Consider the following 27,594-nt stretch of genomic DNA (forward strand, 5'->3'; position numbering starts at 1 on the left):
GACTGGAGATATTGTTGAAGCAGGAACCGACCGATGTTCCCGAGGTGAAGTTTTTTGCAGATGAACGAGCAAAAAAGTGAGAATAGAACCTGGACCTGTGTTGTTAGTGTGACCCAGTAAGACTGATTTCAGGGGATTTTCAGAGGAGCAAACAACTTAATCAAAGCTATACTTGTGCAGAGCAACCCCTGACCTCTGATGATACTCATTTCCACACACAGTTTTTTCACTTTTTGAAACTATTTCCACAAAGTTGCAGGAATGTGTTTTAAACACTAGATAAAAACACATTCATCTACTGTAATTCCTGATTCAAATATTTAAACCCCACCCAAAACTTTTGTAATTACATTGCAAATTGAAAATATTTTATCTGAATTTCAGGAGTGGGACAACACCTTCATACATGCCCCTTCCTGTTCTCTGTCTATATATTTCTCTCCCACCTTCGCTACAAACAAGCTGTTAACATCATTTATTGTTTCTTACAGTTTAATAAAACTGTGTAATTTACATGAATGTAAAATCCTAAATAACACATTCAAACAGAATCCTTCTGGTAGCAAAAGGACATCTACAAGAGTGCTTTAACTATTACGTGGATGCTACCCTCAACACATAATGCAACAATACAGTTAGTTGCTGCAACAACTCCCATCAAACACAAGTTCACAGGTCTTGTAGATAAAGTGATAAACAAACATAAAAGGGCCTAATGAGTAAATAAACTGATTACCACTCACAGAATATTGGGTCTGGTGCATGTTAAGAATCCTTAATTTGCTTGTTAAGTTTGCCAATGGGTTCGGTGCTTTCAAGTAGCCATTAGTAAGAAAGCAAACTCCCTGTTCCATTATTACCCACTTGGATCAACTTGCCTCAGATCAGAGGCATGCAGTCTGACAATATCACATTTTAGTACCTGCTCAGATTGCCTGGAACCCTGGCTGAGCAGGTACTATTTTAGTTCCTGTTGACAGGTACTATGTCCTAATGGAAAACCCTGGAAACTATGGTCAACTGTGCTGTATACGTACTCACAGAAAAGGGGATATAAAGGTCACTATTTGAAGGATGCTAGTGTTTTGGACAGAGAAGACAGATGGTTTGAAAGAGGCCATCTATGTCTACTGTAAATACCTATCCATGAACAGAAGGGGTGGCTTACGACCAAATTGTCTGCACCCTACAATCTAGTTTTGAGATCCTTTCCCAGGCACCTCAGCCCCCACTCACATCTTGCATCAAGTGACCTCAGTAGGTCACGTGATAGGGTGAGGTAAGATCACACAATGTTTTCACCTGAAACCTCTGCTGATAATGATCCATGCCTTTTTGTAACCTTAGCTTATGAGATGAGTCACATGATTGATAGTAGGTCATTGATCCTCTTAAGGGAGAACTCCCAAGAGGGCTTAAATATCTGGGACTGTCCACCATTTGGTTTAAGAACTGAAGAAGACTCTTGGATGAGAGGTGAAATGTCTTCAAGAAACTTAAAGAAATCTAGTAACTTTCTTTTGAAGCTCCTTAGCATGCATATTAGTCGAATTAAAGAAAACTAACAACATAAATGCATGCATTAACTTTCTTTATTGCAGTAACACGTATAATGTATATTCATGCATGCAGGTCTGTATTACAATAGTTTATATAACATTCACAGCAAGAAAACTGAAAGAAGAGAAAACTGACTTGAAGTTCAATGTTTTCTCACAGGCAGTTCTTGATTTCTGAGACCCAAATCTACTGGAGTTTCAATTTCTGCTTGTTTTTTTACTGAAGTTCGCGCTTCCGGGAGAGTGAGGGCTCAGCGTCCTCTGACCCGGAAGCATCTCTGCACTGAAGACGGCACACCTGCGCCTAATTTTCCATCCAGCTTCCGCCAATCATCCTCCATCTTGGGCAGAGCTATTTAACATTGTGATCGGGTGACAGTCAGTGCTGGATTGTTGCACTAAGCCTGGTAGTAACAGTGAGCTCTGCAAAAGTAGTGTTGTGTTGGCTGGAAAGCCTCCTCCCCTGTTGTGTGTTGTCCCCCTTTTCTAGGAGTTTGAGGACGGAGTGGATGGGTTAGAGCGAAGAAGCATGGTCACTCTATTGTCACGAGTGAATGGAATCACACTACCACTTGGATTCAGGAGAAGAGCACAATTTGGACTTTGGACTTTTGTCATGTTGTGAACTGTTTGAGCACTTAAATAAAACACATTGTCTAGCTATCAAGAGCTCCACACCTAAGTCCTCACTTCCCTCTAACGTGACACTGTTACTGTTAATCAGTCATGATTATCTAATGAGTGAAACGTGATGGAACCACTTCTATACCAGGCCTGAAGAGTTTGTGTTCATACTATGGAGAGATAAGTCCATGCAAATACTCCAATGACTACTGATAAGAACTGTAAAACATGGCGTCAGTACAGAAGACACTTATACTAAGATGATAAAAAATAAAGAAAATGGTTTTGTGTAAAACTTCCACAATAGTTTGAGGACTCGTAGTAGAAAAAAAAATACTGGACCAATAAAAAATATTTAGAGGAAAACACCTCTCCCACCACTGAGAGTAATTTGTAATAATTTTGAGGACTGAATTATACTGTGTCAGTCCTCCCATATCACATTGATACACGTGTCTGTGTTTTCCCTGTTAAAGTGTGCAACGTCCAGTTTTACTTTAAAAGTTATTTTTAAAAGAATAATACTCCTTAGTTAGCATGGTGTGTGTACATGCGCTTGCAAAGAGTTGTGTTGGCAGCATAACACAGTTTTTTCTGTTCTGGATGCAGTTTGGCTTTAGCATTATGTCTTTTTGTGCAAAAAAAAAAAAAAAAAAAAATTCCGCAAATAATGTCCATATTCTTCTGTAAACTGCTCTGCTATTTTCCTGATGACAACTGAAAAAAACTGATTCTAGCGAAAGTGCAAGAACCAATGAGCATGATCTATAAGCAAGGAGACTAACGATTCCAATGAATTCAATTTGTTCAATTTCTATAGTTCTGACGTGGTCTCTGTTTCAGTGGTTTATAGTTTCTCAGTTACCCCTTCTGGTCTATGTCTTTTTATCTTTCTAGACTTTCCTGCAATCAGCCAAGAAACAACTCACTTTCATTTAAACTCTACTTGCGTCTGTGTTTGGATCCACTGAACACTCCAACAACCTTTATTATCAAGAGAACCACACACCGCCTTTCTTTCCGTGTTTTCTTAAGCGGCGGGGCTTTCCAAAATTAGTCTTTGACCGGGCAAATAAATCCTCACAAAGAATCACATCTGTCCGAGCATTAGAAGAGTCGTACATAGACAAACAGGACCACCGTAATCCAAGTAGTTCCTCGTGTGTATAAGTGATTGTCAGTGAGAGTGAATGACTCCAGGTGAATATCGCCAACAACAATAAAACTAAGGTGTAGAAGATCTCCATCTCGGGAAAAAAAAACCCTCATAAAAAGTTAAAACCACGGTTAAGAACAGAGTTAAAACAAAGTTAAAAACAAAAAGAGAAAGAAAACGCCAGTAAACAAACGCCAGTAAACAAACGCCAGTAAACAAACGCCAGTAAACAAACGCCAGTATACACCTGCTGCAGGTCGCTACAAGAGCAGCTCCCCTTCCTCTCAACATAATAAATGCTTTTACTATAACCTGTATGTTTGCTGTTATATCCATAATATAGGATAAATCACAGCCATTTAGTAAAATAGCAACATATGATAAATATGAAAAAAATAACACTACAGAGAAATAAAAAGAAATATTATTACACAGTGTGTTATTAAACTAAATTTGGAGTAAAATGAGCTCTATAAAGTGTAATCATATTACTCTGAACAGTGTGAATAACCCTCAGTGTTAAATATTTATCAAATCAAATCAAATCACTTTTATTGTCACATCACATGTGCAGGTACATTGGTACAGCACATGTGAGTGAAATTCTTGTGTGCGAGCTTCACAAGCAACAGAGTTGTGCAAAATACAATAATGTAAACAAGCAAAATACAAGAATGGCTACATCTGAAACTAATAAATATATGTACAATATATAATAGTATATGCATTTCTGGATGTGTATACTAAATATTTTTCTACGTGTGTGTGTGTGTGTGTGTGTGTGTACACATATTTTACAAATTAAATAGAGTAAACAATGAATAGAATATATAAAATAAATAAAATAAAATATACAGAGTGAGACATGTGCAAAACAGTGGCATTACTGTACAGTATGGAGTGCATAATGTTAAAGTTCCAGTAGTGAAGCTGAGGTGTCTATGAAGTGTTCAGCAGTCTGATGGCCTGATGGAAAAAGCTGTCTCTCAGTCTGCTGGTACGGGACCGGATGCTGCAGAACCTCCTTCCTGATGGAAGCAGTCTGAACAGTTTATGGCTGGGGTGACTGGAGTCCTTGATGATCCTCCCCGCTTTCCTCAGGCACCGCTTCCTGTAGATGTCTTGGAGGGAGGGAAGCTCACCTCCAATTATCCGTTCAGAGCACCGCACTACTCGCTGGAGAGCTTTGCAAAATTTTTAAACATTTTGTTGTTAATTTTGACACTAAATTGAGTAGAATTAACAATGAAAAGTTAACACTGGCCAAACTCACTCAACCATAATTGTTTTTAGTAAATTGCTCTCAAATGACTAAAAAATTAGAGAATGAGTTGTACATGCATACAGTCTCAAGAAGTTAAACTGCTTTTAATATACAGTTTCAGCAGATTAAAACTGAAATCAGCCCAACTGATAAAGTCCACAACTTACGTGGATATCACACTGTTTTCTCTTCATCTCTTTATAAATAAGTCTCTGCCATTCATTCATCAGACCTGTTTGTACAGCAGCACTTACTTTGGCAGATGTTATCAGGGAAGCTTTGAAATTCACTCTGCTTATGATCCCTCTATAAGACACCAGTGGTGATTCAGAGGTTCATGCAAAACCTGCCACCTATTTCCTACTAATTTGATCCCATATGTCATTTAAATCAGAAGCAAAGCAGCAGCATTGAAATACAGTCTCAGTTTGGATTGTTTTCCATAGTAGTTCACTGTGTTCTGGATATTTACTGAGTACTTCCCTAGAGCCTTCACGGATCATGTACATGCAAACCACCACACCCTACTGACAGAAAACTGCCAAAGATGGGTATTTTTGTGTTTGAGTGATGTTGAAATGGAATAAAAGCTGACACGTGCCTTAAAACATTTTTTGAAACGTTACTATAAGAACATTGTTTTAATATTTGTGTTTGTGTAATATATGCACATCATTTTTTCAATTATTTAATCTTTAAAAAACAATATTTAAATATAAATACCACTGATTGCAGCAACTTCAAATGAAGACAAATAAAGACAATGTTAGTACTGTTTTTCTTATTGTTTTTTCACTATTGCATTTGGCTGCTGATTGTCTGAGCCTCCTCCTCAGACAATCAGTTTACCCAAGTGCAGCATTCGATACTGTTGACAATAATATTTCATTACAATTATTATTATTTATTAAATGGAGAGTCTGCTTCACACACTGAGGTTAATTATGGAGTTCCACAGGGTTCAGTACCTGGACCAATGGACTACTTGCACTAGGGCATGTGACGTATTTCCATTTCCAAATACTACCGCTTGGGTGTTTCTGGTATGTTTGTTTATCTATCGGTTGCTATGCTAATGTCGCTTCAGAATGAGAATAAAAAGAAAAGTATTTAAAACAGAACATTTTCAAAAACAGGAGAAGAAATACTCCGAGCATTACTGTGTCCCACTTTGTACGGCTTCAGCCAAATTTAACGGTATACTAAGTTTTCATGGCTTTCCGACCCATTCCGACTTGAGAAGACAATGGCTGGTAAACATACGCCGGGATCATTTCACGATTACCTCTCACACCAGGGTCTTCTGCAGACACTTTGCCAGTGATCAACTCATAGATCCAACAACCCTCGATGGTCGAAGGCGGCTTATTAAAGGTGCTGTACCAACACTGTTTGAGTGGAATGGCTATAAAGTTGAACCACCGCGGCGTAGTGTTTGGGAAAGAACGGAGCCACGCCCTGAACTAGTTCCTCCTGACGATCAAGAAGAGCACAGTCTTAAAAGAGATCATGACATTGTGCTTTTGTAACGTCAAAAATACCATTTGTCATTTTCTTCATTCAGTTGTGTTATTGTCTAAATGTATATCAGTATGTTAGGCATGGAGTTTTAAATACTTACCATGTAAATAAGTTCTGCACAAATTCAATGTTTTAATGTGTGTTTTTAAAAAATGAAATTGATGCCATTGCGTAAATAAGTTTATTGATTTCACATAAAAGTAACATGTAACAACAAGTAACAACAAAAGAATTCATGAAATATATTGCAAATAAAACAACAGTTATTTTGTTCCAGCCAGCCTGAAGGATCTGTTTTCCTTTTTGCTATGTTTTCACTGTTCATTTTTCCAAACACAGGTATCTTGGCATATACATGTAAAAAAATAAGTAGTCAGCCTTTTCTCCGATTGCATTGTGCACATCTGTATCCGTGTATACTCTTTGCACTAGGTAGTCCTCTTGTGCCCACACAACAAAGTCACACCACTGCATTCCACTGATGAGCAGTTGTCCTTGCCCTTGCCAGTAATATGCGTGGCTCTTTCTTAGTTTAGGGGTACCACATTCCATTTGCACATATTTGCAGTCAATAAAGTTTTGTACATTGGGACATTTGAAGCCAAACTGGGGGTATTCATTCACTCAGACGAAGAGCTTTGCTCACGTGTAGCTTCCTCTATTTTGTGAGCCATTTCCAGAGTTACAGACAAGCTTTTCAGATGCAGAAGCTCTTCTTCTGAGCACACAAACACACAATCTGGTGGCAAGATGTCATACCCCTTCAGAGGCAAGTGCGGTGTTGGTGGTGCATCACGGTGTAGTGTGATGTACCGGGTTGTCAAAACCAGCTGCTGATATGACAGAACACTGCCCTCCTGCACCAGCCCAAAGGCACTTTCCACAAGGGGCTTGTCAGGTCTCATGTTCATTGTGGTCACAAGTGGCCTGTCCTCAATATTAAATTTTGCGTATGCCTCCGTTATTCTGAACAAGAATGCCTCTGTAGAAGCCACTCCTGAAGAAAACATCAATGACAATAATGTAAGAAAGAAGGTTATTATACTGAACAACAACTAAACTAAAAACTAAAAGGTGTAAAACAGTGGTGCATAAGTTAGAGACTGGGATGTATATGTACATGACTGAGTTAGCTGTCTTCAGAAAGTGTAATGTATGTAAATTAATACCTATTCTGACACATGTATGTATGAACAAATAGCAACATATATTTGTAACACATGAAACCAACTTTTACAAATCTAATTACCGTACTCCAGTCTGGGCCATCCTATTTGGTACCGGCTTAGTGAAGATCATGGAGTTGATGGGTCCTGGCTTCACACCCTAACAGAAGACACATTTACTGTGGATGGTGTTGCTGTTCATATGTAAACATGGACTACTTCAAAAACTTTAACCTCATTTAAATTACCACTGTCCGTGGCTTGTGCCATTGCTGTTCAGATTCCGTGCAGCTATGCACAGGGGGGACAACCGGCACTCTGAGTTGTGAGTAGTGTGCTGTTTGGAAGAGCAGTGCCACTGTGTGATTGCACATAACAGCGCCTGCCACACACGAGCACTGGCTATGTGTCAGTATCACCGGCGATGAATCCAGAAGCTTAATCTAAGAAGAAAGAACGAAAATTAAAAATGTAACATCTTCATGGAAGAGCCGAACAGGAACATAGTTCAGTGTTATGGTTACTGACCCCTACAGGCTTACCCTCCTGAAAGCTTAGTGTTTCTTTCTCTCCCTATTAAAACAACTTAACCATCCTTGATAACTGTAATAACTTAGATTGTGTATATTTGCAGTATTAACTTGGCGTCAAATGTTTCTGATCACCCACACACGTTGATTAAACTATCTGACTAGTCAAATTAGGAGTGATAAAGCAGGAAGACAAGGAAAACATTCAAGTTGATGGGCCTTTAGGAATGAACTTAACTAATGCTTAAATGAACAGAACCCCACTGAACGGGGATTAACAACTTTACACAGCTTCCTGCCTACACTTAGTCCGTGTGATGCCTCACTCTTCCTCATTGACCTGTAGCACAGGGCTCTCACACCGACCTCCCCTGACAACCTGTCTTTATTGGACACTGAATAAAGATACAAGTACCATTAGCATTATTTCTGTATTACTCATGTCAGCACGTCTTAAACATATATACTTTACACTTAGCAAGAGTAGCATTAGGTAGTTAACTACTTCCTTAGTTAGCCAACTACCTAACGCTATTATAACAGTGTCTAACAACAAAAGTGACATTAGTTAAGAAAACCTCAACTATAGTTTCGGACGACATAAAATACAGTTTAAGAAAACATGTAATATAGAGAATTGACATCAAATGAAGGACATAGCGGAGTAACATAGTGTTTGCATTTGACGTTAGCTAGCGTTTCTTTGTCGGTTAATTTATGTTTTCTTACCTTCGTAGTTGTGTATATATGATGCAGCATATAATTGAAATCCTTTATCTAATTTGCTGGCGGGGGTAGTCATCACTCTGCTAATCCGATGAACATCAGTGATGTTCAATTTTGGGAGCTCTTGTAGGCAGCGAGTGTAGAACGTCGCCATGGTTTAACCACACCGGAAGCACTGGGGCAGGACTACATAGAACACAGAAGTGATTGTGTAAATAGTCCATTCTGTTTACATTATACATGCTTCTCTTAGGCAGTATCATCAGAAGGCATAGAATACATTTTCACTGCTATGCAATTGATACTTTTACTAGTGAAACTACAGGGATGTCTTAGACAGCTAAACACCTCTGATTTTCTGCTTCTAAATTTAGATAAAACTGAGATTATTGTACTTGGTCCTAACAATCTCGTCACATGACATCAGCATTATTTATATACAAAGAGAAAAATGCTTCTTTTTTTTACATAGAAAAAGTTGTTAGTTCACAACTCATCACGAGACAGGGCCAAACCGATTACATGGGTTTCACAGGGTAAGTCTGTCGGAGCACTGTCAGGAGAGTTGCTGAAATAAAATAAAAAATCTTCCTCATCATCAGTGTTGATAGTCCACAGTTGTGGCCATGAGACGGCTCCTGCATTGTGTTGGTCTTTTTAAACAAGTTAATAAAGTGGTGTGAAATTTCAATCTCAGCACCTCCAAACGTATAATCTGAAAATTTTAGGAAAAAAAACAAAACTCTGTAGTTTGATATTGTCATTACAGATAAATGGTAAATGGCCTGTATTTATATAGCGCTTTACTAGTCCCTAAGGACCCCAAAGCACTTTACACATCCAGTCATCCACCCATTCACACACTGGTGATGGCAAGCTACATTGTAGCCACAGCCACCCTGGGGCACACTGACAGAGGCGAGGCTGCCGGACACTGGCGCCACTGGGCCCTCTGACCACCACCAGTAGGCAACGGGTGAAGTGTCTTGCCCAAGGACACAACGACCGAGACTGTCCAAGCCGGGGCTCGAACCGGCAACCTTCCGATTTTCTGAGCCTGTCAAGTCCTTCTTTTGACCCATTTTGCCAAAGGAAAGGAAGTTGCCTAATAATTATGCACACCTGATATAGGGTGTTGATGTCATTAGACCACACCCCTTCTCATTACAGAGATGCACATCACCTAATATGCTTAATTGGTAGTAGGCTTTCGAGCCTATACAGCTTGGAGTAAGACAGCATGCATGCAGAGGATGATGTGGACAAAATAGTCATTTGCCTAATAATTCTGCACTCCCTGTATGTCAGGTTCCGTCTCAGGCTCGTAGCCGAAAACTAGCTTTACTTTGTTGTCTCGGTCAACTTTGCTAGCGAGAGACAGAGAGAGGCGTTGAAAGACTGCTCCAACGGAACTTATTGTTTTCGGAGGAAAACACGAACACGGCGTACAGTCGAGTCTTAATAGCTTACTTACAACTGGGCTCGTCAGGCACTCTTTTTGGCTGCAGTGGTTATTATTACATTTACATGTTTCCAGCTCCCGCTTCTGGTCAGTGACAATTCGTACTTTTCTTCTCTTTTTCTCCCTACCTTGCTCACAGACACATAACAGGTACGGCAGTCCATTCTCCCCGCAGCATGGACTACACTGCCCATGATGCTACATTCTTTAGGGCTGTGCCTGTAACACTCTGCCTATTGCCTTCATATTAAATAACCTTTGTGAATAATTTTTTTTACAATATTTCTTCACGTCATCATGCGGGCCGCAAGTAGGGGTGACATTGGTCATGAGATTGAGACACAGGCACTACAGCCTTTTAATGCGTGTTTTGTTTGGGTTTCCACCAGCGTGGTGAAACGTTTCTCCCACAAAACGTTACATCCAGATGAACAGAATCAACTTTTGGACACAAAACACCATTAAGAATTATTGCTCCTTACCCTAATTTAATTTCTATTACATATCTCAAATATGTTAACGTCTCACAGTCACAGAGGGGCTTGTGCATGATTCAGGTTTGTGCTTCATCCTCTGTCTGTGATTTAACTTCAGTTTTTTCTTGAACTTAATCTCATTGTAATCCCAAAGAATCCGATACAATTCAGGAATCTTACTTTCAGCCTTTTTATTTTGTTCACACTGTTTCTGTGATTGGTGCTTCTTATAGTACAGTTCTTTGCAGTGCTCCCAGTTCCGTCTCTCTCCTGCAACCGCCCACGTCGCCCGTATCAAAAACCGCTACTGCCTGCAGGCCTGACAACAGGAGATGTATCACTCAGTCGCCACAGCAGTCGCTTCATTGTTCTGACACACACAACAAAACTATTGAATACACTACACACTAACTACACAAGATTTGCGCTAAACGTCCCAAATCTCTCACATCTCAAAACACCGGCGTCAATCCTAAAGCTTCCCCCCGTTTCTTAACAGGGCTTTGGAGTTGACGTCACGCCGCAATGTATTGTGGGAGCGCGGCACCATTTCCGGGTCCACAAATCAAAACAAACGCACTGTGTTGGAACAACGACGACAAGAAACATGCTTAAAAGCAGCTGAAAAGAAAACGGACGGTATAGAGACCGATTGCGTCCAAAATGTGATGTCCACATATGTGGACGCCAGGTCCTAGGAGGTTAATGAGGCAGTTAAAGGTTGTAAACCTGTAATGGAGAAAGTGCGGGATGTGGTTTACCAACTTTTTCATTCTCTGAAGCTGCTGTATTCACTCTCATATATATATATGGTGTGCATATATTGCAGAAACAAAAATATTAAAACAATGTTCTTACACTACAGTTAAAAAAACGTTTTAAGGCACATCACTCAAACACAAAAATCCCCACCTTTAGACAGCTTTCTGTCAGTAGGGTGTGGTGGTTTACATTACATGATCCCTGAAGGTTCTTTGGAAGGGACTAAGTAAATATCCAGAATAGAGTGTATTTAAATGCTGCTGCTGCTTTGCTTCTGATTTAAATGACTTGGGGGATGCCAGGCCAGAGCTATCCATCAAATTAGTTGGGACCTGGATGGCAGGTTTTGAACAGACCTCTGAATCACCACTGGTGTCTTATAGAGGGATCATAACCAGAGTGAATTTCAAAGATTCCCTGCTAACATCTACCAAGGTAAGTGCTGCTGTACAAACAGGTCCGATGAATGAATGACAGAGACTTATATTTATAAAGAGATGAAGAGAAAACAGTGTGATAGCCACGTAAGTTGTGGACTTTATCAGTTGGGCTGATTTCAGTTTTAATCTGCTGAAACTGTATATTAAAAGCAGTTTAACTTCCTGAGACTAGCATGTATGCATGTACAACTCATTCTCTAATTTTTCTTTCGTCATTTTAGAGCAATTTCACTAAAACAACCATCTGAGACTTAGGTTAACACATTACGTCTTTGTCTGATTTTGATTTTGTTGTAATGTTTTACACTGACTGACAGCAAATAGTAGTAAAATTTATAGCTGACAAAATATGTAGTGAGCAAAGTGACAATAAACACAGCTCAACTGAAAGAGAACTGAATTGGTTTAACTCCTGTTTTCATGTCAGTGATTGAAAACCATGATTAATTAAACTGTCACATAGATATAGGAACAAGTATAGATAAAAAAAAAAAATAAATTAAAAAAGGCAGCTCATTAAAGACGTATTCCTGTATAAACTGGACCACAGTCACTGTAGTGTCTGAAAGTACTTGGTGTCATAACAGCTGTGTTAGGCAGCCAGGAATGGACCCAAAATCCAAACTAAACTCAAAACACAGCTTTATTGCTGGAATTATTCATTATAAACTAAAACTGGGAAAACACTTTAAACTAAACAGACAGACTAGCAGAAAACCCAGCATTCAGGGTGATCACAACAACCAGCGGAGGAAGAGGCAGACATTAAAAGCACAAGGCAAACGAAGGAATAGACCACAGGTGGGAACACAACTCAACATAGTCTAACTAACGAGACGGGGAACCAAGACAGATCATGACACTTAATTGCTAAAGAGTTATTACATCTACATTTTTGAAACAGCCGTTTATAGAGGAATTAACCTGAAATAACCAAAATGCTATTTATGTCATCAAAGATCCATTTAGACTGGTCTACACTGTTAGTGCTCTTTAAACATCAAAATAAACTAAAACTCAATACGATGGGTCAGATGACCCAGGATCGTGACAAAGGGATCAGACACTGACAGTGTTGGGAAGGTTACTTTTAAAATGTATTCCATTACAGAATACAGAATACATGCCCCAAAATGTATTCTGTAACGTATTCCGTTACGTTACTCAATGACAGTAACGTATTCTGAATACTTTGGATTACTTAATATATTATCATGCTTTTTACAACAACGTGAATGTACTATTGCTGTGTGATTTATTACTATTACTGAAGGTCCGCGACTCCGAACTGTAGTAAAGGGACCTCTGACTAATACGGCGGGGTCCCTGTCGGCTCGTAGCCGAAAAATAGCTTTACTTTGTTGTGTGGGTCAACTTTTCTTGCGAGAGACAGAGACAGGCGTTGAAAGGCTGCTCCAACGGAACTTATTGTTTTCGGAGGAAAACACGAACACAGTCGAGTCTTAATAGCTTACTTACAACTGGGCTCGTCAGGCTCTCTTCTTGACTGCAGTGGTTATTATTATATTTACATGCTTCCAGCTCCCGTTTTTCCTCGATGACAACTCGTACCTTTCCACTCCCCTTTTTCTCCCTCCTCGCGCTCACAGACCCATAACGTGTATGGCAGTCCATTCTCCCTGCAGCACGGACTACACTGCCCATGAGGCTACATTCTTTAGAGCTATGCTTGTAGCATTCTGCCTGTTAGCTTAGCACAACAACAACAACAACGAAAAGGCGCTCTCTCACCCAGGAAACACACAGTCGCAGAGAGAGAGAGAGCGTCGCCCTGTAACCATGGCAACTGTAACACTGCCGCCTGGGACAACAGAACGTAGCTGTCAAACAAAACCCAAACAGTCCTGACCCGCGACAAAATGAAGCAGGAAAGTACCGCAGTGTAATCCATTTATTTCAACAAAGTAACTGTATTCTGAATACCAACTTTTTAAACGGTAACTGTAACGGAATACAGTTACTCATATTTTGTATTTTAAATACGTAACGGCGGTACATGTATTCCGTTACTCCCCAACACTGGACACTGAACACAGTGTATGATCTGCCAAAGAAGAACAAAAGACAAAAGCTATCTCACTATTCAGTTTGCTCTCACTTGCACTCTTATTTTGTAAATGTCATTACAACAATTTATTTAAATTAGTATTTCTATTGTTTTGTGTTCTTTTCTTTTTAAATAATAGGACATTTCACTTGAAATTTGAAATGTTTTATTGATTTCTTTAAACACACAAGCACCTATATCTGTGCAATTTATTCTAGTTGTGTTTAATGAAGAGTTTATTGTTCCCAGCATTTATCAGTAGAGCGTTATGTGGACACAGTAGACGCTGCTCTTCCTCACTATAAAATTTCTGTTCTGTGTCCTGTCTGTGCAGGCTTTTTGTCCACTTTTCTCCTGTGAAAAACACAATGACGAAGCACGTTGGCTTCTTGCTCATTCTTTTCCCCGTGTGTGGACATCTGCTGGACATCAAGTTCTATAATAACCCTTACGAGTATACCTGGGCAGATGCACTGGCATACTGCAGGGAGCACCACACTGACTTGGTCCGAGTGAGAACTGCAGAAGAGAATGAAGCTCTACAGTACTCTGGATGGATCGGTTTGTCCCGGAAGAATGCAACAAGTCCATGGAAATGGTCCAGAGGAGGCGAAATAGCCATCTTCACACCATGGGATGGCGGTAAATTCTCATACTATGTTTCTTACTCCTTAGATGTTACAAGATCAAACTTACTGGTAATTATACCAAACTTATTTGCATTGTGACCTGAAATCAATTTGAGACATTTTGAGCATTCAACAATTTGAGTGGTGAGAAAGGATCAGATTTACAGTGTGGAGCAGTGTTGTCTACCACAGTGTTGACTGTAATGAGTTTCATGAAGTCCCAAACCAACTGTTTCAGCTGGAACTTCAGCAAGGAGGGTTTGTTAGACACATAAACACTGTACTGGTAAAATGATTTGATACTGAATCTAGATAAAAATAGACCTTTAAAACACTCTGAAATCCAGCCGTCTTTTTTGTCTATTGTACTTCGACTTCTTGCAGCACCAAAAAAGGATGAAAACTGTGTGAACAGAAGAAGCGACAGAAAATGGGAACGCAAGAAGTGTGATGAAAAAAAAACTTTCCTATGTTATGAGGAAAAGCTGATTCTGGTGAAGGAGAATAAAACATGGGAGGAGGCATTAGAACACTGCAGGTCTCTGGATGGAGTGGTCACAGAAGATCCAGCCTCTTCATACAGGAACCACGGCTATGACCTGGCCTCCCTGATCACTCCAGATGACTACACCACTGCACGAGAGACCACAAAAGAGGCTACCACTGATGAGGTTGGGCAGTTTTCTGCATGCGCTTCTGTTGGTTAGAGACTCATAACTATACTTACTGTAACTTTGTTTGTTTCTCTTTGTTTACTGTTGGCAGGTGTGGACAGGCCTGTGTAACCTGGCTGGTGAGTGGCTGTGGGTGGGTGGAGAAGAAATGCAATATAAGGATATCCCAAAATGCCCAACCGAGGGCCTCTGTGGCGTCCTCGAGAAGAATGGTAGTTCACCCTACGGCATAAGAAACTGCCAGCAGAAAAGGAACTTTCTCTGTTCCAAAATGAATTAAGTACTGTACTTAAGTAAAAATTTGATATATCTGTACTTACCTTTCCATCTTATGACACTTAGATACATGTGTGTCAAAGTAAACAGGAGAAATAATCCAAAGCAGACTCCACAGACAGGGTTAAACAAAAATGAACCGTTATTCAGGTATATGAGTGAGTCCAAAATTAGAAATTCCAAGAACAATGGGAACCTGACCAACACTTTACACTACCAGTTAAAAGTTTTTGAGTTAGAATAATTGTACCTTCATTCATGATGTATGTTACCAAGATATCAATTCATATAGTCAGTACATTGAAAAGGTGAGAAATAGTGATGAGATGTTTTCATACTGTTAGATTATACAATGACGACAGATTAATGCAAACCAGAAAAATCATAACGTCTTGTTATATGTGTTATTTTCCTAATGTAGTTGTGTGACATGTCAAGTAAATACTGGACTATACATAATTTAAAAGTTGTCTCAAGTCAATAAAGATATTAAATAAAGATTAATGTGCAGTTAAGCAATTATTTGTCTTTATAAGCAGTGGTGAGGGAACCATATGGTTACTTTCACTGCTATGAGGCTTTTTTTACATCCTAAAACAGGCCGTCTTGTATTCCTTTTGAAAAGAATGTTTTACAGAATTCGAGAAGTACACTCTAACTACGTACATAGGAATTTGTTATGAAACAGCTGTGTGCAGGCAGGAGTGGTAGTAGGAGGACCCAGTGTGCAGACACTCGGAGGTGGAACGTGAACTCAAAACAGCTTTAATACTGAACTCAAAAGGGTACCAAAACTAGGAATACAAAATACACTTACATAGACAGAAACACAGCTAGATAAGGGTAGATCACGACAAACTGAAAACACAGGGCTTAAATACACAGACGGAGCAATCAGGGAATGGGCAACAGGAAGGAAACACAGCTGGGGCAAATCAGGCCACATCGATGCATTTACATGTCCCAATTCGAAGTGTACTCCAAATGCGCCGATTTCCCCAAATATCAAGCGTGGTCCGTGTCGCTACCCGATCCGTACCGGAAACCCGATCGGTACCCCGCATGCGCGAAAGGTGTCTACTTCCGGTCGTAGCGTTTTACGATAGTTATGGGTCTGTTAAGATGTTAAGAATAATAATTATATCTTAAAATGTTTGCAATAATGAAGCATTTCAGTACAATGTAGACAAAAACGAAAAATAAAAAGAAAGTTACGGATCAGGACTCTCCGATCCTTACTGCGCATGTGTAAAGTCTGACCGTACAAATCGGGTCTACCTGATCCGTACCGCGCATGTGCAGATGTTTTCTTCTTCTTCTGTTCGTTTAATGGCAGTTTACTCTCCAGTATACGAGGATACCGCCACCTGCTGACCGAGCGAATGAACCCTATTATAAACTGAATTAACGTGATTTCAAATGCGTGTTAAATTTGATTTAGCGATAGTCGAGTGTGTTTATGCTTGTCTGTGAGGAGAGGATTGTTGGAATAGTGATGATGATGTCCTCTATCACTGTCAATTGTCAGTAAACACTTAATCTGGCTGATGAATCTTCATGTGACACATTGCTAAGTCAATATTATTAAGTCTGTAATTAGGCGCCATTCTTCTTATTTTACGGCGCTGTTGTTCAATCGAGGGACGCTCTCTGTTGAGGAGAAAAGCATGAATTTGTTTGTATACGGATTATCCATTGTTTAAATGTCCCGGGCAGTCGAAAAGGAAGCAGAGCTGTTGAGAAATGCTAGGAGCTAACTGGGCGCTAACCGTATCATTCAAATATATTGAATGTCGCAATGTTGGCAAAGAGAGGAAGTGACGTAAGATTTGCGCATGCGGGGTACCGATCGGGTTTCCGGTACGGATCGGGTAGTTGTTTTTTTTTTTTTTTTTTAAATTAAACTTTATTTACAAACAACAGTTTAACATACAAGGCACCATCATTAATCCGATTATGTTACATCCTCGGTTGAGCATTATAGCAAAACAAACAAACAAACAAAACGAACAAAAAAAACCCCAAAAACAACAACAATAAGCACAAAGTTAAAAGAGTTAGCACAAAAATAAAGAACAGTCATTGAAGGATTCGAACCAAAGGCAAAAACTAACGTGCAAAAAAAGGGCAGTTGTGATTATAAAATAGGGAGTTTTTTGGTTTTTTTTAACATAGGTTAAACTCTTTAAATAAAACAACAAGTTTATGGGCTTTCTTGTTATTCACAAGTTTCAGCGATTTAGCCCAGAGTCTAAAGTCATTCAGCCATCTGTTTATACATGGTTTAGCTTTAAAGTATCTGCATTTGTGAATAAAAATTTTTCCCATTAACAAAATCGTCCTAATCAACAGGTCAAAATCTGCATTCTCAGCAAGTATTCCAAATTTTATTACTGTCACCGTCAAATGTGGTAACTGAATTCTCCTGGACTGTAGCCAGCTCCACATGTCAGTCCAGAAGGAGTGCACTGATTCACAGTTGAAAAACAAGTGATCCAGACTTTCAATATCATTTTCACAAAATGTGCAGGCGTTCACATCTAAATTCATCCAACCAATGAATTCTTAAGACGGAAATTTGTCTTAAGAATTCATTGGTTGGATAAACCTCATTAATGATTTTAAAGTGAACCTCTTTTGCTTTAGGGGAAAGAGGAAGTGAAATATACTTTTTTCTTATCGCCTTAACCTCCATGGTCTCAAATTCTTTAAGGATATAATTTCTTTTAACCGGATTAGGGAAAATTTCGTTTATCAAAATATTCCTGATCACTTTGTTTGTAAACCTGCTGTCACCAAATTCAACTCCAGCTATGCAGAGCTGCCTCAGTCCAGGAGAAATTTTAGAGTGCACAATATCTTCTTTTATCATTGATCTCAAAGGGACTGGAATGGCTTTCACTAGGGATTTATATCTCTTAACAGTACATCTTACATCAAATTTCTCACAAAACGTCTCATGCTTTAATAAGACCCCATTATCATCCATAAAATGAGCTACAGCCCAAATCCCTTTAGATCTCCATTCATCCACGTACACAGATTTCCTACACAAACGAATATACCTGTTGTTCCATATAGGGGTATTGTGAGGAGTAAAGTTATGTTTGTAGATTAATTTCCAGTAGAGAAGGACCTGCTGATGGAAAGCTGAGAGTTTAACAGGTAACGAACTGCAATCAAAGTCACAACGTAACAAAAAGTCTATTCCACCCATTTTGCCAAAAATCACACTGGGAATAATGTTCCAAAAGGAATTTTTGTTCCTAATGAAAGATCTTAACCATTTCAATTTTAGTACACCATTCATAACATCAAAGTCAATGGCATTAGCCCCTCCCTCTTCATAATTCTTAATCATATCATTTTTCTTTATATAATGACATTTGTTCCTCCATATGAACCTAAAATTAAGATTATTTATAGATTTAATTAGTTTTGGAGATATGGGCAGAGAAAAGGCTGGATAGATTAGTCTGGATAGACTGTCCATTTTGGTTAGCAAAATTCTCCCAAACAGAGTTATGTCCCTTTGCAGCCACCTGTTTAAAATAGACTTACACTTTTCTATATTGGTACAGATATTCTTATTTTCAGTTGATGTCTTATCCTTGCAAATTACAATGCCCAGATACTTAACCTCTTTTTTAATCTGTATATTATCTATTGCTTGCAGGGTACACTCATGCAGAGCTAGAATTTCGCATTTATTAATATTCAGCTGTAGGCCAGAAGCTTTGGAGAAATGGTTGATCGCCTGTAAGGCTAAAGGAATCTGGTCTTCATTTTTTAGAAACAGGGTGGTATCATCTGCGAGCTGACTGATTATTATCTGTTCACCCAGCACAGTTAACCCCTCAATGTGACTGTTTTTAATCAAAATAGACAACAGCTCAGCAACCATGATGAACAGAAGTGGTGAGCTGCTACATCCCTGCCTTATCCCTCTATTAACCTCAAACCTTGAACATGTACCATGTTCTAGCAAAACAGAGCTGTTAATGTCATTATATAGCATCTCTATAACATTGACAAATTCCTCTCCAAAACCAAAAGACTGCAGAGTTTTTAATATGAACGTATGTTCAACTGAGTCAAAAGCTTTGTAAAAATCCAAGAACAGGATGTATCCTCTCTCTTGGATTAATTCACTGTATTCAAGGAGATCCAAGACCAGCCTAATATTGTTATGAATTAGTCTTCCTTTCAAAAAACCTGATTGTGTTTCACTGATGATGTTTGAGATGCCTTTCTTTAGCCTCTCAGCTACAGCTCCAGACAGGATCTTATAGTCAGTGTTTAGTAAGGTGATGGGTCTTAAATTGTCTAAAATGCTTTTATCCTTGCCCGATTTAGGAATCAGGGTTATCAACCCTTGTTTCATGCTCGGCATCAGTTCTCTTTTCTCTATCGATTCCTTTAATGCATCAAACAATAAAGTTCTTAGGTCCTTCCAGAAGAATTGATAAAAATTAGTAGTGAGTCCATCTGTCTCTGGGGACTTGTTTAATGCCATTTTCATGACCACCAAATCCAGTTCCTCAATTTTAAACTCTGAATCACACAGATCTTTGAAAGGCTTGTCAATACATGGGATGAGATTATGAATCTTATCAAAGAAACTATCAGAATCAGCTGCTGAATATTCTGAGGAGTACAATTTGGAATAAAAAGTGAAGACTTCCTTTTCAATCTTTCTGAAATCTTTACATTCAGTCCCATTTATCAACAAGCTTGAGATTAGATTTCTCTGCTGTCTACACTTTTCCAGCTTACTAAAATATGAAGAGTTCTTTTCACCTGCCTCAATCCACTTGGCTCTCGATCTTATAAAGGCACCATGGGCTTTCTCTAGGTAAAGATCGTCCAATTTAGATTGTAACTCCATCAATTTATTCTTCTCTTGCACGTTTAGTTTTTCTTTACTACAGCACTGAGTTATTTCACAAAGTAAATTACTTTCATATTCCCGTTTTTCCCTGTTCAGTTCTTTGCAGAATTTTATAGTGAATTCTCTGATTTTGAATTTAACAAATTCCCATTTCTGTATATTACCCACTACTGAGTCATCATTTTTTATATCTATAATTATATGTCTAATTTTATCACAAAACTTGTCCTTATTTAAAAGGCTGGCATTAAATTTCCAATATCCTCTGCTACTACGTTTCGTTCTTGTTGGTTCTAAGACAAGATCAATGAAACAGTGATCAGAAAGGGGTGCTTTGGAGATTTTAGATTGTGAAGTACACCTCAAAATGTCATCGCTCACTAACCAATAATCAAGTCTTGACCTGCTTTCTCCATTAGGGTGAAGCAGCAGCAGTGTGGACAAACAAACAACATCAGAGAAGAAGAGCAAACCCATCATCCTGACTGATCGGATGAATGGCACTGTGTCTACAACAAGCTGAAACTTCACTGTGCATGTGAAGAAAACGTTTGAGGAGAACTGAACAGTTGGAGTTTGACATTTGCCACCTGTGGAGTAAAATGGCAAGAAGAGACAGTGGAACACAGGACAAAGCTGAAGGAGAACTGCCGGGACTGTTGAAGTGGGAGAGGACAAAAGAGTGAGAAGACTAGGTGAGAACACATAGGAATTATTTAATGTGGGAAATCAAAATTTGGGTTAGCAAACCTGGGGAAAAGAAAACTGACTGCTTAAGTTGGAAAATTGAGAAGGAGTCTGGATATATGCAAATATAAAAAACATATACATCATATACAAAATCACACACACAAGAAGAACATGCATTAACCCTACTAACACTTCCAAACACAAGAGAGCTCATGAAGATTAGACAACATCTTAAGCATGTCAGTCTGTTTATCATCTTGTCCAAGTCACTTAGTGTGATGCAAAGACCAGTGGACTCACAGCACATTAGTTAAGAAATGATCAAATAATAGCAGAGAAATGTGTAGGAAAGGCAGAGAACATGCTCTGCTGGATATGCAGCTCCACAGACATGCATTAAACCTGCCTAATAACACAAACACATGTAATGAAAATTAGCTTGTTATCTTTCATCAGTGTTAAAATAGTGTCAATTTAGCAGACACTTGTTATTAAATACTGAATTTATCCAATGCAAAAAATTGACTCTCTAGGTTGCAGGACAACAGTTTAAACTTTTGTGGGAAAAAAGATCCTGGTTTGACCAACCAGTGATCAGACAATAAATTTAGTTGTTAATATAGTAAATTGGGAGAAGCTTCCTGCTTGATTGATGCAGCACAAGTTTACTACTAAATTTACTGTATGAGGGAAATTGTTTTTTGTGATACTATTTTGAACATGCTTTTCTGTCGTCCTGTCAACTTAGTGGGTTAATAGCTGATATGCAAATTAGTTGATCGTTCTTAGATTAATGAAAGGTGACTGAATTCTAGCACGAGTGAATGGGATGTGTTGGAGTTGTTGTGTGTTGAGTGGAGACTCTAAAACACTGAGTTTCCTGCTTTGATGTGCGAGTGAATCCTGTATTTAGATACACAACTCTGAATACGTCAGAACGAACGTCTTTTGTGAAGTGCATGACAGCATGTCACATGTTTTATGATGAAGGGAAAAAGGAAAAATTGAATAAAATAGATCTGTGGCTTAAATGAGTGAAGAGCACAGACCTGGTGATTAAACTCATAAGTTAAAGAAGACATTAGGCTTATGTTGTGTGTTGTGCAGCTGATGGTTGGTTTGGAGTGAATCTAGCTGATGATTCTTCTCCTGTTGTGAAGTTGATGAGGAGTTTGTGTCATGACTTAACAAGGCCTTTTTATTTTGATACTTTCACAGTGCACTGAAAATTTGGTTTGATAATCTCTGTTATTTTTCATTTTTAATTTTTGAACAGGCACTGATTTTGTTTGTCTATTTCTTTTCTTTAAGCAGATCTGCACGTCAGAAATTAAATGTGCTATACGACCGGTCGAGAAAGCTGTTACAAGTGAGTTTTCTCCACATTGAAATGGGCTCAGGAGAAAGCCACTTATTTGGGACAATATTAAATGAAAGTCCCGGCCTAAAAAGAATTCAGCAATGTAATCCAAACTAAAGTTCTTTTTCTTTTTAAATGACGTCATTTTGCTGAGAGGGGAAACTAAATGCGACGATGGGTTCCACTATCAGCAAAGAATGAATGAATGAATGAATGGAAATAAAAAACAAACTGACTGACTGGTAAAAGCTGACAGGACATGACCACGACTCAAGGTTAACCCCCACCTAGACAGGACAAAAGGGTGGATGAATTTATGTGTTTTTTGTTACAGGAGCAGAAAGATGATAGCAACATTCGAGGTTGCATAATGGTTTAACCTTTGAAATGCCATTTTCTGTGTCTGTGCATCTACCAGGGGTGTTATTCACTACCTTGTGTTGCTTACAGAGGTAACGGTGACAAAGTATGCAATACGCCTGCGCAAGCGCTAACATTTGCATTTTCTCTTCTACAGCATTGCAGTTTTTCATGTGTTTGATCATGTGATTTATAAGAGGATTAGTTAATGTTTTTTTTACTATAGGATTTCTGGGTTTATATGTGAATGACATTCTTTCTACAGCTAGGGTTGGCTAACTTTATGGTGTTTTTATGGCACCTCTGGAATGTGGATGGCCGACGCCTGCCCACCAGGATAATCAATGTGTGTTGCTAATGTTTGTTTTTTGAGACTGCATGTACAAGATTCAGCAGAAGCGGACAAGTGACATGAGACAAACAAATAAGAGATGCGGTGTTATGGAATAGTTAATATGGGCTCATTTGCTGGCCACTCTTGAGCCCATAAATAATATATGAGTGGAGTGACCTTGCTTAAGAGGAGTCACTGATTACATTAATGTTAATTGAGTACATGGGATGATCCATGTCTGAGGCAAATTATGGTAATAATTGTAGTTTACTGATTTGAGAAAACCTGCACATGACACTTGTCTTGCTAGTGCTGAATGCTTATTACTTTTATGATATAATTGTTTATAGGTGTGAAGTTTGTTTGTTTTCACTTCCAGATTTTGCTTTCCAGGCCATGATGGTGTGTATGCAGGCTCCTGGCAGAGCCAGGTGTTATGCAAAACACACTAACATTTTTATTGCAGGATTATAGGTCCAGGGTGGTGCTGCTCCAGGGGAGGAGATGCCCTGATGTTGCCTGGGATATGATTTAGCTAACCTTTTTCTTTAAGACAGGAATCTGATTTTGATGAGTTGACTCATGGGAGTGTCCATGTGTCAAGAGAAGGGATCCAGGATTAATATGAAACAATAAATTAACATTAAATTTTGGAATTAACATTAAATTTTGTTTTATATAATTTTTGCAGCGATTTGTGTGATTAACTATTTATTTACAGGTATTAAACCTATGCAAGTGGTGCATCCATGTTCAGATGAGGCTTTGATGGCCTATAAGTGAAGTTCACGGATTACAATGTGGAATGATGTTGAGATGTTAAATAATTTAGAATAAATTATGGGGAAAAATAGGAGTTTAATGAGTTTAGAATAAAACTGCAATGATACTTGTCTCTGTGATGTTGAATACTTTATCACTCTCATGATCTATAGTTCGTTGCAAATGTGAAGTTTGATTTAACAGATTTGTTTACAGGCTCCAGGTGGAGCTGGGAGTTAAACAAGCTTAACATGTGACTGCTGATTAATGTTTTGAGACTGTGCAACATTCTTGTGCGTGTCTCATTGGGGAGTTAACACATGGCAAAAGCCGTGTGGCGAGAGGAGTGTTTTGTTTTTTTGTTTTTTTTTCAATTTGTAGATGTCGTGAGGTGCCATGACGAGAAGGAGTGGCTGAGAGGATCGTCCACAAGATGGGAGCTGAGGCCAGGAGAGAGGCTTCAGGAGGATCAGAGATCATCTTCAGCACAGCAGACATCACACAGAGAGCTGTGCTACTGAGCTTCCAGGAGATCAAGAGGAGACTTCCCACACAGCGTTGGAATATGAAAACTTGAGGGATGGAGAGAGCGTGCCAAGCTCCATCGACAGCGCAGAGGGAATCTAAGGATGGCATCATGATTCTGTGAAAGCACAGGAACCAGAAGCCATGGTGGTGATGACAGCAGTTTCCTATGAACAACACCTAATGCTGTGCCACTATACTGTGCATACGATGACACTCTGAAGGCTGCTGGGATCACAACAGCAGTAAGATAACTGAACCCAGCACCCTTTCCACAGAGGTTTTTCTGCAGAGGACGGACAGTAGAAGAGTCATAAGTATTCCTACCGCAGGATAAAGGCCTGAAGTGAGGTGATGGGGGTTGATAGAGGCTATTTCAAGTGCTTCTGACCACTCCGACTGCCTGCAAAATAGCGGAGAGATCCTCCTGGATTTATCAGAGCCACTGCAAAGAGGTCGAGGTCCGAGGAAACCCCGGCACCCTCAAGACAGCACAATAGAGAAATCTCACACTTGGTTGTTTCAGTGGTGAGGGGGGAGTGCTGATTGAGCCCCCGTAGGGTAAGCTCGCACTTCAACCTCCAGCCTCTGATCAACTCTAGGGCAACCAAGTGCGAGGCGTGACGGACCTGTGTGCAACCATGGGAAGGTGGACCCTCTCGGTTACCTTGACTACGACGCTCACTTTTACAGGACCCCAGCTGGTGCCGGAAACAGCTGAACCAGGAGGAAGGCAGAGAAGATGGACACATGACAACTCTCACCTAAGAGATATGACGCAAGACCACATTCATCCGTGGATGAATAATGCCTGGTACCGTTATATCCACGACAGAACAAAAGCAGAATCGGCAAATACAGACTATTATGTCTGTTCCCATCTACCCAGCACGGCAACATACCCCACACTATATATGTTCCTGGACTAACTCTCAGGGAAGAACTACCCTATGATATTAGCAGAGAAAGGGGACTTTGTGTCCTCTTCAACAACACATTCTGCATTTACATAAAGAAGACGCACATTCATCAAATATGACTGACGCCCTGAATGTTTTGAGACAGATCCAGCAGGCTCAAAATCAGGACTATGTAAGTGATACAAGTGACTGGTTTTCTTGGCTATACACTGGCTCCTGGTTACAGGTGCTAAAAAGACTACTCATCGGAGTTGGGATATTTTTACTTTTATTTTGTGTCTTTGTAACGTGTATATTGCCATGCCTAAAACTTATGATTAACTGCATAATATTTTCTACTGTTGCTGCATATGCAGCTGTGACAAATGATGATGATAACTTTGGCCTGTTGGAACATGAAGACTTTGTGTGATTAATGACGATGTGATAGAAAATGTACAACAAGATGTTACAAACTGGTATCTCACTTAAAGTTTTACTGACAACAGGAGGGAATGTCAATGGAAAATTGTATTTAGTAGTCAGTATAATCTTTTAGTGATATAAGTTTGCATATGATAAAATACTGCATGTAGTTATTTGTATTAGGAAATATTTAACCATGTATGCTTAGAGGCATATAATTAATTGTGTAGTGACAGGATGTGTGATCTCTAACAGGCTGCAGGCTTGGTGTGCACTCCAGGAATGCACCCCCACGTCCTGGGAGCATGAGAGGTTGCACCTTGTTTTATTGTTTTAACATAGCTATGTCTGTTTTAGTCTAAGTGCCTTTTTGCCTAGATGAACCGCTGGACTTGTTCACTGGGTTATCTAGGGTGAACCATCTAGGGTGGGGGAGGTCTACCCTCTTCCTGACCAAGGATGTGCCTTTTATGACCCTTTGATCAGCAGGACACACACACACACACACACACACACACACACTGAAGTATAAATAAAGACCGGGGCAGTTTCTTAGTGCGAGTCTCAGTCTGGAGGCTGCCCTTGCTAGCAAGAACTCTGTGTGTTTCTCTTCTCTGAGTCTTTACTGAAGAAGTGTTTTAGAATATTTTCCCTAACAGTCACACTTGTGTTTGAATCCTGCAGCTTATCACACATTTGATTTCCATGTGTGACAACTGCAAGTGTCCAGAGTGAGGACAGACTGAGGGACCCACTGCTGCACATCATCTGTGAGGCTTTGCACCCCTGATGATCCACCAGGACAAACTCAGCAGTGTGTGAGGAAGAGGAGGAGGAAGAGCCAGCAGCAGCTGACAGATGGAGAGAATAGACAGACTGTTCCCTGTTTGTGAAGGACTGCTAGAAAAGTTTAAAATAACAAATTGTCTGTCCTGAATCAGTCTTATTAGGTAATGTTCAAATAATTTTATCATTCCAGTGTTTTCAGTGTGGGAGAAAGTACTCAGGGCCTTCAGGTTACACACTATGAAAGGCAGCAACAAGTTTAATATTCAGAAACATAAAGTATGTATCAGCAGCAGAATGGAGCTAAAAATAAATGTTTGTTTCAGTTCTATGAAGCTTTGAGTATTTTGGATTAGTATTACTGCTGTATTTGTTGCATCAAATTGCTGTAATTATTTATATGCTTTATATATTCTGAGGTAAGTTGATCTATAGTGTTACATCATATTCATGAAGGATCCAAGATGGTGTGCGAGATGGTGTTACTTCTGGTAACCAGAAGTTACCAGAAGTAACGCACTGGTGCTTCAGTGCGTTACTTCTGTTTTGTTTTTGTGCATAACTTCTGTGTCTGGGCACTCCTCTGGATATTCTTACACCAGACAAGAGCTTCTTAACTACAGGACTACAACACCTGTGGATTTACTTCCAATATTTGTCGCATCTGCGGCAGATTTACTGCAGACTCTGATCAGGAAAGTGAGACGCCGAAAGAGAGGTAAGCGAGCCGGCGCACTCGTGCGTCTGAGGAGACGTGGACTGCGAACTGCTCTTCCTGGGATCTTCCTTTCCAATGTACGCTCACTCAGGAATAAAATAGACGAGCTGGCCCTGATGAGAAGCATGAACAGAGACTTTGCCTCCTCCTGTGTCTTATGTTTTACGGAGTCGTGGCTCTGTGAGGACATCCCGGACAGCGCGCTCAAGCTGGAGGGCTTTCATCGGCTGCGCGCGGACCGGCAGGCCTCTCTCTCTGGTAAGACCAAAGGTGGAGGTGTCTGCTTCTACATCAATAGTGGCTGGTGCACAGATGTAACAGTGATTGCTCAGCACTGCTCTTCCTCTCTGGAATACCTTTTTATTCACTGCAAACCGTTTTATTCTCCGCGGGAGTTTGCTTCATTCATCCTGGCCGCTGTTTACATCCCGCCAGATGCGGATGCGCAGGCAGCTCAGTGCGCACTCGCGGAGCAGATACTGCACATGGAGTGGACATTCCCGGACTCTC

General features: G+C 39.6%; 1 protein-coding gene and 1 long non-coding RNA gene across 2 annotated transcripts; one reads left to right on the plus strand and one right to left on the minus strand.

The window, feature by feature from the left end:
* Window positions 1-7,100: 7,100 nt before the first annotated feature.
* On the minus strand, window positions 7,101-8,579 carry LOC146680614 (uncharacterized). Its single transcript, XR_014918211.1, has 4 exons — window positions 8,550-8,579; window positions 7,539-7,733; window positions 7,374-7,450; window positions 7,101-7,121 (listed from the first exon to the last, which is right to left on the minus strand). It is a non-coding gene; the product is annotated as an uncharacterized LOC146680614 (long non-coding RNA).
* A 3,006-nt stretch (window positions 8,580-11,585) lies between these two features.
* Window positions 11,586-15,821, plus strand: LOC146680615 (uncharacterized). The gene is made up of 4 exons (XM_085449016.1): window positions 11,586-11,681; window positions 14,089-14,396; window positions 14,768-15,054; window positions 15,149-15,821. Exons 2-4 carry the CDS (start codon window positions 14,123-14,125, stop codon window positions 15,335-15,337), a joined length of 750 nt encoding a protein of 249 aa, XP_085305142.1. The 5' UTR covers window positions 11,586-11,681; window positions 14,089-14,122; the 3' UTR covers window positions 15,338-15,821.
* The last annotated feature ends 11,773 nt before the right edge of the window (window positions 15,822-27,594 follow it).

This window comes from Copadichromis virginalis, linkage group LG23 (assembly GCF_057382275.1).
Source record: "Copadichromis virginalis isolate Kocher_CV1m ecotype Utaka linkage group LG23, C_Virginalis_male_GT1.1, whole genome shotgun sequence".
Classification (NCBI taxonomy): Eukaryota; Metazoa; Chordata; class Actinopteri; order Cichliformes; family Cichlidae; genus Copadichromis; species Copadichromis virginalis.